Source organism: Myotis nattereri (genome assembly GCF_964212035.1).
Source record: "Myotis nattereri genome assembly, chromosome: 8".
Taxonomy (NCBI): Eukaryota; Metazoa; Chordata; class Mammalia; order Chiroptera; family Vespertilionidae; genus Myotis; species Myotis nattereri.
The window spans coordinates 13,085,253-13,098,511 of record NC_138083.1 but is presented as its reverse complement, the minus strand read 5'-3'; the positions used below and the strand labels follow the sequence as shown (position 1 = coordinate 13,098,511).

General features: G+C 51.9%; 1 protein-coding gene across 2 annotated transcripts in view; it reads right to left on the bottom strand.

Moving 5' to 3' along the window:
• Positions 1-12,146, bottom strand: part of KCNB1 (potassium voltage-gated channel subfamily B member 1) — a 110,847-nt gene extending 98,701 nt beyond the window's left edge. For both annotated transcript variants that reach the window (XM_081096775.1, XM_081096776.1), the window contains exon 1: positions 11,477-12,146. In XM_081096775.1, the coding sequence (XP_080952901.1) occupies positions 11,477-12,043 (567 nt within the window). In that variant the 5' untranslated portion in view covers positions 12,044-12,146. The remainder of the gene's footprint in view (positions 1-11,476) is intronic.
• Between the last annotated feature and the right edge of the window lie 1,113 nt (positions 12,147-13,259).

The window sequence follows — 13,259 nt, the reverse complement described above, 5'->3', positions numbered from 1 at the left end:
GCAGAAGCCTGGAGGGAGGGAGAAGGGACTAGGGGACTTGGCTTGGGTTGCATTTGTACAGAGCTTTATGGGGGTGTGATGGAGACTGGGCAGAAACTTGGGGAGTGTCTAAGCCCCCCACCCTCCAGTCACTCCTTGACACAGACATTGCATGAAGAATGAGTGAGCAAGGTGTCATCAGAGGCTGGATTAAGGTGAGGTTTGGGATACATGCTCTTTCCTCTCTCCCTCTTGAGAAAAGGAAGGGAGAAGGAAGACTAGCAAACATCTGTGCTCGGCCACACAATGATGGCCACTCCGGCTCAGGTGAGTGTCCTTGTCTTTCTTGCTTGGCAAAGTTACCATGCCCATTTTCCAGCTCAGGAAACTGAGGCCCAGAGAGATGAGGGGTCTGTCTCCTAGCTCCTATGTGGCAGTGTTGGGATTATAAACCCTGGTCTCCAGAGTTCCAAATCGGAGTTCTTTCCACTTATACCAGGACGATGGCATGAGAGAGGAGGGAAAGCACTGGTGAAGAGAAAGGGAAGGATGCCTGCCCCAAGGGGGCCTAATCTCGAAATAAACCAGAGATAGTGTATCACAGAAAGAGCGTGAACACCACCAGGTCCAAACTGATTATTCAATGTCAGGGAAGGCCCTTCTGAAGAGGTAACAAATGAGCTGAGATTTGAGGGATGAGAAGGGGCAGCTGGCATGGCAAGATATGGAGCCAGAGGCCCAGAGAGGTTAAGTGATTTGCACAGGGTCACACAGCTAGCCTTCCCTTCCTCCCTCAGTCCTCTAATCCCTCTGACAAAGCCCCTCCTCTGCATCAGGCGCCCCCCCCCCCCCCCCCCCCGGCGACTTTGGAATTTAGGTCTGCAAACTATTCCTGTCAATGCTGTTGTTACCAAAAACAGCCTTAGCAAATAGGTAAATGAATGTGGCAGATGTAACAATAAAACGTGATCTATAAACCAGTCAGCCCACCCACCCTGCTTTAGAGCACAGGAATAAATAAGATACAGTCCTAGACTTTGAGAACATCCTGCTGTAGTTGGGGAGATAAAAAAAAAAAAAGTTGGGAAGAAAGTCAAATACAAGAGGGAGCGTGCTTAATGGTGCAGGAGAGGTGGAAACAGAATTTGTAGAAGAAAGATAATTTCTGCAGCTCAGGAAGGAAAAAAATTAAGTTCAGGTTCTTAGAAAGGGCTGCCTACACTGAGAGGCCCTCTTGGACCATGCCCTGTTATTTGCCATCAAAACACCTTGCTTGCTTCCTTCAAGCATACACATTACACTGTGTGGTTATTCTTTCATTTAATTTTGTACTTGTTTAAGGTCTAACTTCCTCCAGTAGGCTATTCGCTACATAATGGCTGTGGATTATATTTTGCCACCTTACATTTATTCTCCCCTCCCTTGGAAACAGTACTTCACTTTTTCTCTGGGGAAGCACCTCGTTCCCATTCTCAGTTTCATCCCAGCTCCAGCTATTGACATGTGATTCCTATCTGGCTAAGTGATTGGCTCAGGGATGGGCCAATGAAAATGAGCCCAGGGATTTTGTTAAAACTTTTGGGAAAGAGACTTGCTTTTTTTTCTGCCCAGGATGGAAGTCTGAAGACTATCTTTCCAGCCATGTTGCCTTGCTGAGAAGCCACCACCGAGAAGAAGAGAGCTTAGAGATATTGGAAACCAAGTCTTGATGACCTATTTAAGCGCCTGGATTCAGCCCTACCTAAACCCTTACCTAAGCAAGGACTTATCCATTGTATTTGTTTTGCTTAAGTCCATTTGAGCTTCATTTTTGTCACCTGCAACCAAAAGAATCCTAACTAATAGATACACAAGCGATTCTCATGCACCCAGCACAGATCCTGGCATCCTATATAAAAACCCTAATATGCAAATCGACCAAACAACAGAACAACCCGGCAAATGACTGGTTGCTCTGATGTCCACTGACCACCAGGGGGAAGACGCTCAACGCAGGCCCCCACTGGTGGCAGTGGTGGTGGTGGTGGTGGGGTCGGTGAGCAGGTGGTGCCAGGCCAGCCAAGGCCGGTGCCAGCGGGGGCCCCTCCACCCCCGATTGCCCCGCTGGTCACTCTGCAGATTGGCCCTGATCGCCAACCAGGCCTAGCGACCATACCCGTGCATGAATTTCATGCACTGGGCCTCTAGCAAAGCAATAAATGTTTATCATACAAAGAACAGATGGCATGCACACAGACCCATATAAAGTTATACAGATCAGAGAAGCCTAGAAAGGAAGCTAACTTTGAAAGCAAAAGGATTGTCCCAGGAATAGGAGAGGGAGTGACTGAATCAAATTGCAGTCCGTATTTCAAGGAACAAATAAAGGATGTGTAAACTTACCCAAGGCATAGGAGATAAAAGAAAATTGATCCATTCAAAGAGACAGTGGGAACTCCAGGCATGATAAGCAAATGGAAGGCTGGTTCAACGTTATCCTCTTATCTCTGCCTTTCTTTCTGCTTCTCATATGCCCCGACAGGGCAATCATGGGCTGCCGCTTTGGTACAATTGGGTCTGCAAGGCCTCTAAGAGGCAGTGCTGGCCAAGGTCCAGGGCCTCAAGGGTCATAGAGGCCTTGGAGAGACTCCGGGAAGGGCCCTAGGTAGCAATTAGGGAAATGTGGTAGCTTATTTTTAGAATCCGTTTGATTCCAGGTCCATTACCTGGCGGATGTGAGTGATGGTGTGGAATTGGCAAATGTAACATTATTCTCTCAAAGACAGTGCCTGCCTGCCAGGCCATGGTGGGCAGTTATGGTGGAGAACAGCCTTGCCTTGCTGCAGAGTAAAATGGAGGGAGCACCTCAAGGGTGGGAGGGGGCACCTCAGGGGCCTCATTTAATCCTGTTTCCTTGCTGTGAATGGAAGGCAGGAGGTCACCTCTTCCTGGCCTAGGAAGTGTGGAGATAGTAGTGGGCAGGTATAGACAAGGAAGGTAGGAGGGAAAGGAGGGGTACCCTGGGGAGACTCTTGCCTTGTAAGGGAGACCCCTCTGATCAATGGTCGTAAGATCATGCACATTTTCCCGTTTACTCACTCAACAAATGCTTACTACCACTTAACTACAATAGCAACAACAACACTGTTCACTTGCAGTGAACATTTGCTAAGTGGCAGGCACTACTCTGAGTGCTTCAGATAAAATTGGCTGTTGAGAGTGTCCCCGAAATCATGGATCAGGAAATTGATCAGAGAAGTTAAGTCACTCACGTTCGGGCACACACCTCAAAAGCACTGAGCTGACATTTGAACCCGTGCAGTCAGGTTTCAGAGCCTGCTCTCTGAAGCTCTCTGGTCTCTCTGAGGGTCAGTCCTGGCATCCACGGAACAAACCATGAGCTAGTCTTCACAGTGTTTTGTGCAAAGAAGGTCGGAACATCAGTTTTCCAGGGCACAGAGGAGGGAGCGGTCGGTGCTGCCAGAAGGTGGTGTGGGTGGTAGAGGGAGGGAGAAGCCGGGCCTTGAAAGGTGGGAAGAGAGAGGCTGCGGGCAGACAAGGGGAAGAAGAAGGTGCAAGGTAGAGGAATCAGCTTGGGCCGAGGTATGGAGCAGGACTGGGGAAGGATGGAGTATTTGGGGAATGCCAGAGGTGGGTATGGTGGGAGCAGACCGTACAGGGAAGAGAGGATGGGAGGAGGTGATGGTGGCGATGTTGGCTGGGGCCTTGAAGGTCAGGCTGAGGAGTTTGGACTTTATCCTGGGGGCAGTGAGAATCCTGGGAGGATTGGTAGAAGGGGATGATTGACATGAACAGATTACACGTGAGGAAGATGGCTCTGGTTCCCTGCAGAGGATGGACTGGAAGGGGATGGCTGAAGGCAGGGTGGCCAGGGCAGAGGCTCAGTGCTCAATGGAAAGGCCCAAGTCCAACAGAACAGACAAGGTCATCCTCTCATCTTACCTCCCTAACTCCTCCGTTGGCTTACTCTGCCCTCAGCATATTAGCCACTTGGTGGTGTCTTGACTGCCCCAGACACGCCCCAGGGCCTTAGCACATGCTGGTTTTTTTTCTACCGGGAACACTCTTCTCCCAATAGTCCACATGCCCCCTCTCTCCCTTCCTGCAGGTCTCGGCTTAATTGTCACATTTTGGGGGCGCCTTTCCTGACCACCCTGGTTAAACCCCTCACCTGCTGACCTTTCTCCATGGCACCTATCACCAAACAAAACAGGACACTTTTATTTGATATTGTCATTTCATCCATAAATACTTCAGTGTATATCTCTAAAAGATAAATATTTTTAAACATAATCACGTGAGCATTATCACATCTAAAAATAGCATTAATTCCTCAATCACATCAAATATCCAGCTAGCATTCATCTTCCCTGTCTCATGATTTCTTTTTCACAGTTGCCTTGCTCCAGTCAGTATCTGTACTTGTTTATCTTGTGAGTGGTCTCACTCTCTCCCCTACGGAAATATCAGTGCCATTAGGGCTGGGATCTTTGTTTTATTCTCTGCCATGTCCCCAGCACCTAGCCCAGGGCTTGACACACAGTAGGTGCTCCATAAATCTTACTGAATGAATGAACACATCCAAATAAGAGTTTTATATTTTTTCGGCCTTACATTTAGGTCATTGACCTATTTTGAGTTAATTTTTTGTATGTGGTGTGAGGTAAGGGTCCAACTTCATTCTTTTGCACGTGGACATCAAGTTTCCCAGCACCATTTGCTGCCCTGGGTGACTCTGACTGACAGGGAGGGAGAAGGAAGGGAAGGCCGGTCACCTCTGACTCTCAGAGGGAGAGGGGCCCTAAGGTGGTGAAGGTCAGAGGCCCTGACACACAGGTCTTTGGTTAGCTCCCCCAGAACGAAATCCTAAGACAGGGATCCACGTACAGGTGGCTTATGTGGGAAGTGATCCCAGAAAACACTGGGAGAGGAGAGAATATGTGAGACGCAGAAAGGAAAGAGGCCGAACCAGGTGTACTTTCAAGCCAGGAGCCACTGTGGACACCTGAGGCTTAATTCTGAGGAACTCCGGGGGCCAGTGTAGACTATGCACCTGGAGGTACACCCCATCCGGGGCGAGGGAGGGCGGGTGTCTATGTACCTTCTCCCATCAGTCGGCAGCTGAGGGCTAGTCTGCGTGGGCCATTAACTACTTGTCTTCACTGGACTCCACTAGCCAGAGGTCGCTTCTAAGCAAAGAAGTGTAGGGCCTGGAAGCTGGCAGTTGGGCAGTGGCATTGAAATGGTGAGGGTCTAAAGGACACGGGTGGGACACTGAACACATCTCTTCTCTCACAGTCTTGCCCCAACTGCCCATGTGACTTTGAGCGAGTTACGTAACCTCACCTTACAATGAGCCTGTATCATTTTATAAGAATAATACATTTTTGAAAGCAGCTTATGTATCCAGCAGGATTGTTAGGAGGATTGAGACAATAACAATTGAAAACACCACCACCACCACCAACAAAAATACCCCTAACAGTTATTAAGGGCTTTCTATGTGTCAAACTCTATTTGAAGTGTTCTGCATACATTATTAACTCATTCAATCCTGGTAGCAATTCAATGAGGCAGGCGCTGCTGTTGGGCCCATTTTATGAGTAAAGGAACCGGGGCTCAGGGAGGAGCAGTAGTTTGCCCAAATCACATGGTATTAGTAAAAGCCAAACTTTGAATTTGGGTAATCCAGCTCTAAAATCGGGGCTCCTGTTCATAATGCTATCAGGCATAGAGGTACACGAAGTGCTGGGGATGGAGTTGGTGCTTAATGCGTGCTTGTTCTCTTTCAGTTAATTAAATGTTGGCCAAGCTGCTCCTTTGGGCACCACTTTTTCTCTCCTAAGCGTTTCCACATTCTCTAGCCTATCAGAGACTTTCAAAACTCCCGAAGACCAGCTGCCAAGGTCTCGCATCCTGGAGGAATGGAAAGATCCCTGAGCCTCGATGAGGGTAGCAGTGGGGTCAGACAGGTCTAGAAATGGTCCCCGATCTTTTAACAACTTGGTGTGTGACCCAGGCAAGCCCTTGAAGCATCCTCCATGTTTCCCTTTATCAAATCGGGATACTGGATTTATGAAGCATGGCGTCCACACTTCTCATGCACTATCATACTTCGTCCTCCGGGCAACCCTGTGAGGTGGGTTTTCACATCGTCTTCATTTATAGATTAGGAAATGGAAGCCCTGGGAAGGGAAGTGTCCTGCCCAAAGTCCAGGGCTAGGAAATGGCAGGGCTGGGATTCAAACCCAGGTCTGTGTGTCCCCACAGCACATCGTCTCCCAGGAATACGTACAAGTATCGAGAATGACTGACCCGGGGCCAGCAAGAGCCCCAGCTGGACGATGGATGGCGCTGGGAAACCCCATGAATCTGAGCTGGTTTCCCTCCTTTTTCTTGAGGAGTATGCACAGGTCCCCCTGGTTCAGGTCAAGGAAGCAGCAGCATCACACTAGAGGCGTGGGATCCTGACAGGGCAGGCAGTGACCCCGCAATCAATAACACCGCCACCGGAGATGTTACCGACCAGGGATGTAGCTAGGATAGAGCATTTCAGTGTGACACTAATACTCTCCACCGTCACTTACTGAATGCTAACCGTGGGCTGGGCACTGGGCTAAGATCTTCATGCAGATTATCTCCTAATGGCGCCACATGGTGGGCGCCATTTCCCAGATGCGGAAACTGAGGCTCGGAGGAGAGGAATTTGCACAAGGTCACATTTCCTGGCAGGATGGAGCTGAGAAATGAGCCACACCTACTGGACTCCACAGAGCGGATGCTTCATCAAGTCTGCAGTGGGTGAAATACTGACCCCTGTCCCTGAAAAAGAACACTTCCTCTTTTGAATATAATAACAACAACAATTCACAATAATAAAGTACTTTCCATTTGCAAATTACATTTACATCTGGAATCTCACTGAATCATCAAAAGAGCCCGAAGACATGGGCCACCGTTCAGCAGATGAGCTCACTGAAGCTCAGAGAGCGTGAACGGTTCCAGGATTAAGAAACACTGGCCTGGGAACCAGACCACCCTGGGTCCAAACTCGGGCTGTGCCATTTCCGTTCCTTCCACAAATATTTCCTGGGCACTTGGCTGTGTGAGCTCCCACAAGTGACTTCACCTCTCAGCGCCTCCATTTATTTCCTCTTTGTAAGAGTCTTAACACCACTCATCAATCCATTCTCTTCCTCGGCTGACAATGTCAGACACTTGCTTTCCCAGGCTTCCCTGTAGCTAGCCTGAGCACGTGACCTGATCCTGGCCAATGGGATTTAAGGAGGCTTTTGGGAAAGGCTGATCTCTCAAGGAAAAACGGGGCACACAGGATGAAACGCCCCACTTTATTGGTTGGATATGATGTGCCAACATTTGAAGGCTGGAACTGGGTAGCCATTTTGGGATATGAGGCCTCAAGCCTGAGGACCAAGCCACTTGCAGGAGTTGGAGGAGCCGAAAGATGAAAAGAACCTAGAATCCTGATGGCACCATGGAGCCATTTCTCCGAAACCAGCTCCTTTGAAACTTGCTGTTATGTGACAGGATGCATCTTCCTCCTTCTAGAAGCCACTATGAGTTTTCTATGCTGTTACTTGCAGCCCAAGCAGTCAGACTATCTGGGTTGTCGAAGGGATTTCAACGAGCGAGTGGATGTAAAGTTCCACTAGTCAGAGCCTGGCACAATAAGCAGCAGCTACTCTGGAAATGAAGGAATCACCGTAGGGCTCGATCCCTGAGACTGTTCCAGGGAACACAGACACTGCGGATTAGTTCCCGCTCTCTCCTGCCGAGAGGAGCCTGTGGAGTTTTCCGAGAAAGCAGAAACCCAGGGGTGGCCCCGCACCGAAACCCTGTCACTCTGTTGGGGCTGACCCCACTTCTAAACAAGAATCAATCACACTGCCTTTTGCCTAATGGATTTTGATTTTCACTCCCCTGACAGCGAAGGCTAAGGCCTGTGCTTTGGTTGGTCTCTGCGTTGCCAGAACATCCCATCAATTATTAACAGCGCCAGCTCAGCCTCCCAGTACTGCTATCAGAAGGAAAGGGTTTGCCGCAGCTCAGCCCACTCAGCCATGGAGAAAGGTCCCACCTCCTAGGTGCTAGGTACTGTGAGAAAGTGTGGCAAACACGACTTCCATGATGACCCTGTAAGGTGGGCTTTTTATCTCCATTTTACAGGTGGGAGGCTGGGGCTTGGAGAGCTGAGGAACTTGCCAGAGGCCAGAAACTGGGGAGGGTGCTGGAGTGGGCCTGGACCCCGGTCTGTTCTTGCTCTTACACATTGGGGTAGGGCCGTTTCTGAATCTCAGAGGGTAAAAAGGAGGACCGCCCAGAAATGCTCCTCCATTTTACCCTCTCCTTCTGTGGCTTCTGAGAAGTTCCCACAGGCCTTGCTGTCGGACAAGCATGGCATCCAAATTGGGGGGGGTGAATGGGAGTGAAGGGAGCACAGGGAACTGGGTTGCAGGTGGGCAGTGAGGGAGGAATGACAGATTCCCAAACCCTGAGACACAGTGACTGACTGATTGCTTGATTCATTCATTTATTCTGCATTTAGTTATTTGAGTTCCTCTGTGCCAGGCACCATGATGGGTGCTGGGAGCAGGGCAGTAAACACAACTCATGGCGTTTACTCTCTTGTGTGGGAGACACAGAGAAACAAAAGGAAGCAGATACCATTTCCGATGGTGCTTGAAGCCTATGCAGGAGAGACACTGCGTGATATGACAGAGACTGCGGGGAAGGAGGCTGTTTATAACGGCTCAGGAAAGGCCTTTCTGAGGAGACATTTGGGCAGGGCCTGCTTAAATGAGGCAGGAGGAGAAGTGGCTGGCCATGAGACAATCCGAGAAAGAGCAATCCAGGCAGCAGGAACAGCAAGTGCAAAGGTCCTGAGGTAGGATAAAGCCTGACTGGGATAGGGAACAGCAAGGAGTCCAGTAGGGCCGGAGCAAGTGAACTGAAGGAGAACAGAAGGAATGAGCTTGGAGAGGTCAAGGGCCTGGATTCAGGAGGGTCTGGTATGTCGTGGTGAAGGTTTGGATTTAATTCTGAGTGTGAGGGGAAACCTCTGGAGGATTTTGAGCAGATGAATCATGTGAGCCCATTTACATTTTGAAAAGCTCACTCTAGCTGCTGTGTGGGCAGTGGATGGCAAGGGCAAAAGTGGAAGCAGGCAGACTGGGGAGGAGGCTACGGCACTTATTCATTATGGAAAGAACCGGGTTTTTACAATGACACTTGAGTTTGAATTTCTGACTACTTCTGTGTGATGTTAGACCAGTTGCTTAACCCCTCTGAGCCTCCCTGTTTGAGAAAGGTGGGGTAATCATAGAGAACTGGCATAAGGACTAATGGTGTTGTTACACTTCTTACACGGTAGGTGTTTGATCAATGGCAGGCAGGATTTCTATCCTGACAGCCAATGAGCTTGCCTGCCTTCCCATTTCAGTTCTGGCCATCCATCTGCCGGGCATGTGTGCCGGCTGAGCCTGGGATCACAGCGAGGTCACAAAGCTATCCCTGTGAGCAGGTTAACCCAACGGGGAGATGAGGCTGTTTCTCCCCAAACAGTGTCTTCTGCAAGCCTGAGCTTCCCTGTCTTGCTGTCAGATGCCAACCTAAACACTGCCTTTTGCCTGCTTCTTCTCTGTGAGGGTGACCCTCCCCTCCCCTGCCTCTTACTCTCGTGTCTTAGGGACACAGGGAGGAGGGAGAGTCGTGTCTGGGCCTAAACAGCATGTGGAGGGCAGAAACCCGTGTCAGGCCTGGAAATAGCAAAATAAGTCTCTTGATCCTAAGCCGGTTAAGGGTGAGTGACTGTCTTAAGAAGGAGGCTTTTTGGACACGAAACCTGGGGCAGTCTTATGACCAGAGGCAGCCTACATCCTCAGAAGAGGAAAGCAGGCCTAGGAATCTCTGTCCTCTTTAGGGTTGACAGGGAAGAGGGAACACCTACACGCTTCCCTCCACTTCCCTCCCAGCCACACCCCCCTGCAGCCCCTCTCAGAGGCCTCTCCTCAGATAGTCAGATCTGGGCAAAGTACCCCACAGGGCTCCCTTCAGACTTGGCCCTGCAGGTGAGCCTTACTGGGGAGCTGACTGAGCCAGGGGGATTCCATAATGAGCGGCCAGGCTGGATGAAGGGAGCCCTAGCTCATACATCATGGCTGGCGTGTAGACTTCCTCCCTTTTTGCCATGAATACATTGACCTATCCCCCTCTCTCCCCCCCACTTTTGGCCCTGCTCTCAGGTCTCAGATGGCGAGCTATGCTCAACACATCTTTTCCGAGTTGGTCTTCTTGGATTTTGGCATCAACACCTCTCTTTTCTGGGCTCCCCCGGGCCCCAAATGAACGTCGTTATAGCACTGAACATACTGTGTTGTCATTTGTTCTGACATCCAGCACGTTGGCCACATGAAGACAGGCCCTATCTCTCCAAGACAGCTCTGAATCCCAGCCTGACACAGGGAAGTTGCTCCCGTCCTGGCCTGGCCCCCACCCAAAGCCTCTCTCAGTCCCTCACACCTGGCAGCACACAGGACTGCCTGGCCCACCAGTGTCATCGGTTTCATCCCTGCCTCCTTCTTCGGCATTATTTTTCACGCTGCCTCATTTTTCTCTCCTATTTTGAAATTTACATTCTCTTCCAACAGCCAGAGCATCTTTACAAGCTGCATCAAACCCTTCGTGGAATAAACTCACCACATAAATAAAGAGCAAACCAGTGGCAACCCTTTGCCCACAAGCGTCCTCAGCCAACGGCATGCGTCACGCACGCACACACCAACCCACCCCTCAGAGTCCCTCTGCCTCATTTTTCTTACTTATGTTAAAACGGCCTGACGGAATCTCAGTGTCCTCCAAGCAAGTCTGTAAGCTGCTTTCATTCCCTCCTTGGGGGCAATGTGGGGTTATAAATACAGGGATAAGTATTGAAATTGCAGGGTGGCACCCCCTCTGGCCTGAGTCTGGGGCTTCCCGAGGGAGCATTCTGTAGAATGGACCAAACTCAAGTCTGCTCCTCCCCAGCAAGGCTCCACTGCTTCTCTGGGCTCTCTTCCTCCTTTGCCGTGTCCATCCTCTTGCTGTGGGCTTTCAGAAATCTCTGTAAATCCTTTTCTCCAACAAAGTCAGGATATAAAGTATTGAATAATAAAAGGAGGGGGTGCCCTGGCCCCATGTGGCTTGGAGGATAGAGCCGCGGCCCTCAAACGGAAGGGCCCCTCTCTTTCTCTCCCTCCTTCCCTCCCTCTCTCCCTTCCACTCTCTCTAAAAATCAATGGGAAAAAAATCCTCCAGTGAGGATTAACAACAACAACAAAGATGGGGGACCAGTACCCATCAGGAACAGTCTGCAGAGGCTAGCCTCGCTTCCAAGGCCTAGGCTACAGCCCCTCCTCCTTCAGAGTCCCCCAGCGTGGTCATCAGTCTGGGGACACAAGCAGAACCCCCCAGCCCAGCAGCCCCCAGGTCCCACGCTTACCTTGGCAGCCACCGAGGAATTGGGCTTCTCCAGCAGGTCCCAGAGCTTCTTCCTCTTCTCCGCACAGCACGTGTTATCGAACTCCTCGCCCTCCCGCTCTCGTAGGGTCTCGGCCTCACGTTTGAGCTCCTCGTTCATCTGCTCCTTCTTCTGGTGGTAGCGAGCCTGGCAGCAGGACTCCAGGTAGATTTCATCGATGCCCCAGTAGTCAAGCTCTTGGCTGAAGCTGAGCGCACACATCTCCTCCATCATGTGCAGCCGACCCGTGCGGTAAAAGTTGAGGATGGAGGTGAAGGCGCCCGGGTGGCGGTCGAAGAAGTATTCGTTGTCCTCGAGGCTGTAGTCGTCGCACACTTCGAGCAGCGAGTCGTGGGTGTTGCAGTCGCGGAGCTTGCCCAGCCGCGTGCGGGGCAGGCGGTCCAGGGTGCGCCAGAGCACCTCGTGCGCCAGGCCCCCGACGTTGAGGCGGACTCGCCGCGAGCACGCCTTGCTGCGCACGATCTCCATGGGCTCGGGCGGCAGCGAACTGGTGGAGCGGGAGCCATGCTTCGTCATGCCCGCCGGCATCGCTGGTCCGGCCGCCCCCGCCCCCCCTGCCCCCCCAGGCCGCTGTCACTGGACCGCAAGGCCGGCCGCTGCGGGGGAGGGGGGCAGGGAGCACTATGGGCTGTTGGGGGTGCAGGAGACCACGCAGGCGCGCGTCACGGCCGTCTTCTCACCTCCATCCCGACGACGGCTGCGAGGCAGAAAGCGCACGAAGGTCAGCAAACAGGGTACAGGGCGCGGCCCCTCCCCACCTTTCCAGCGGGTTCACAGCGGGCCTTGACCTTCTTGGTGCATAAGCGGCTCAGGGAGGGTAGAAAGGCTGGGCGCTGTCCCTCCCGCTGGTGCTGAAGCCCGCCCCACCCCACGGATGGAGGGAGGGGCCGCACTTCGGAGCTGGGAGAGGGCCCCCAAGAGGAGCCCCAGGGACCCGGGAGGCCACACCCGGGTTTCTGCTGCTCAGGCCCAACCCGGCCGCCCGGGAGCTGTCCGCCCCCTCGAGTGCTGAAACTCGATTTTCTTTGGGTATCCCCGTCGAGTGGGGAACCTGGCCCCAAAATGGGGAGGGGAGCTGCACGAAAAACTTTTTTTTTTTTTTAAAAGACCTCATCTTTTCCTTGTCCTATTCCGAGATAATTAAGATCTGAGGGCTAGGGGGATGGCACTAGATTTGCTTTTTCGAAACCTTAAAAGATTTTGGGGAATTCTGTGGGGGTTCAGGTGCCCACTTGTCGGAGGTCGTAACAGACAGGATGGTCACAACAGCGTCGCTGTCCTGGAGCGACCCCTCTCCCCAAGTCATGGAAGCATCTCTTGAGGTCGCTCCGGCGACGAGAAGAGATCCGAAGGCGCAAAGCCAAGCTCTGCGCGGGTTCCCACCCCTCCCTCCGTGCCCCCTAACCCACAGCAGGAGGGGCGCGCAGAGTCCTGGGGGGCCACCTGCTCCGTCTTCCCCTTGCTCCTTCCCTGCCCCCTTCTCCTCCTCTTCCTCTTCCTCCTCCCCCCCCTCCCCCTCCTCCTCGCTCCTCTCCTGCGATGGCTTTTTATAACTCCGGGTTCTGCGCTTTTCCCGGGGCTTAGAAGGGAAGGGGTGGGGGAGGTGGGAGGCGGGGAAAAGAGCTGAATTTTCTGGCCTTTTAAAAACGTGCCTCTTCCTATCGCGCACTGGTGATTTCGGGGGCTCCTCTGAGCCCCCAGCAGTGAGGCTCACGCCCTCTCCCCTCGCCCCGGAATGAGATCT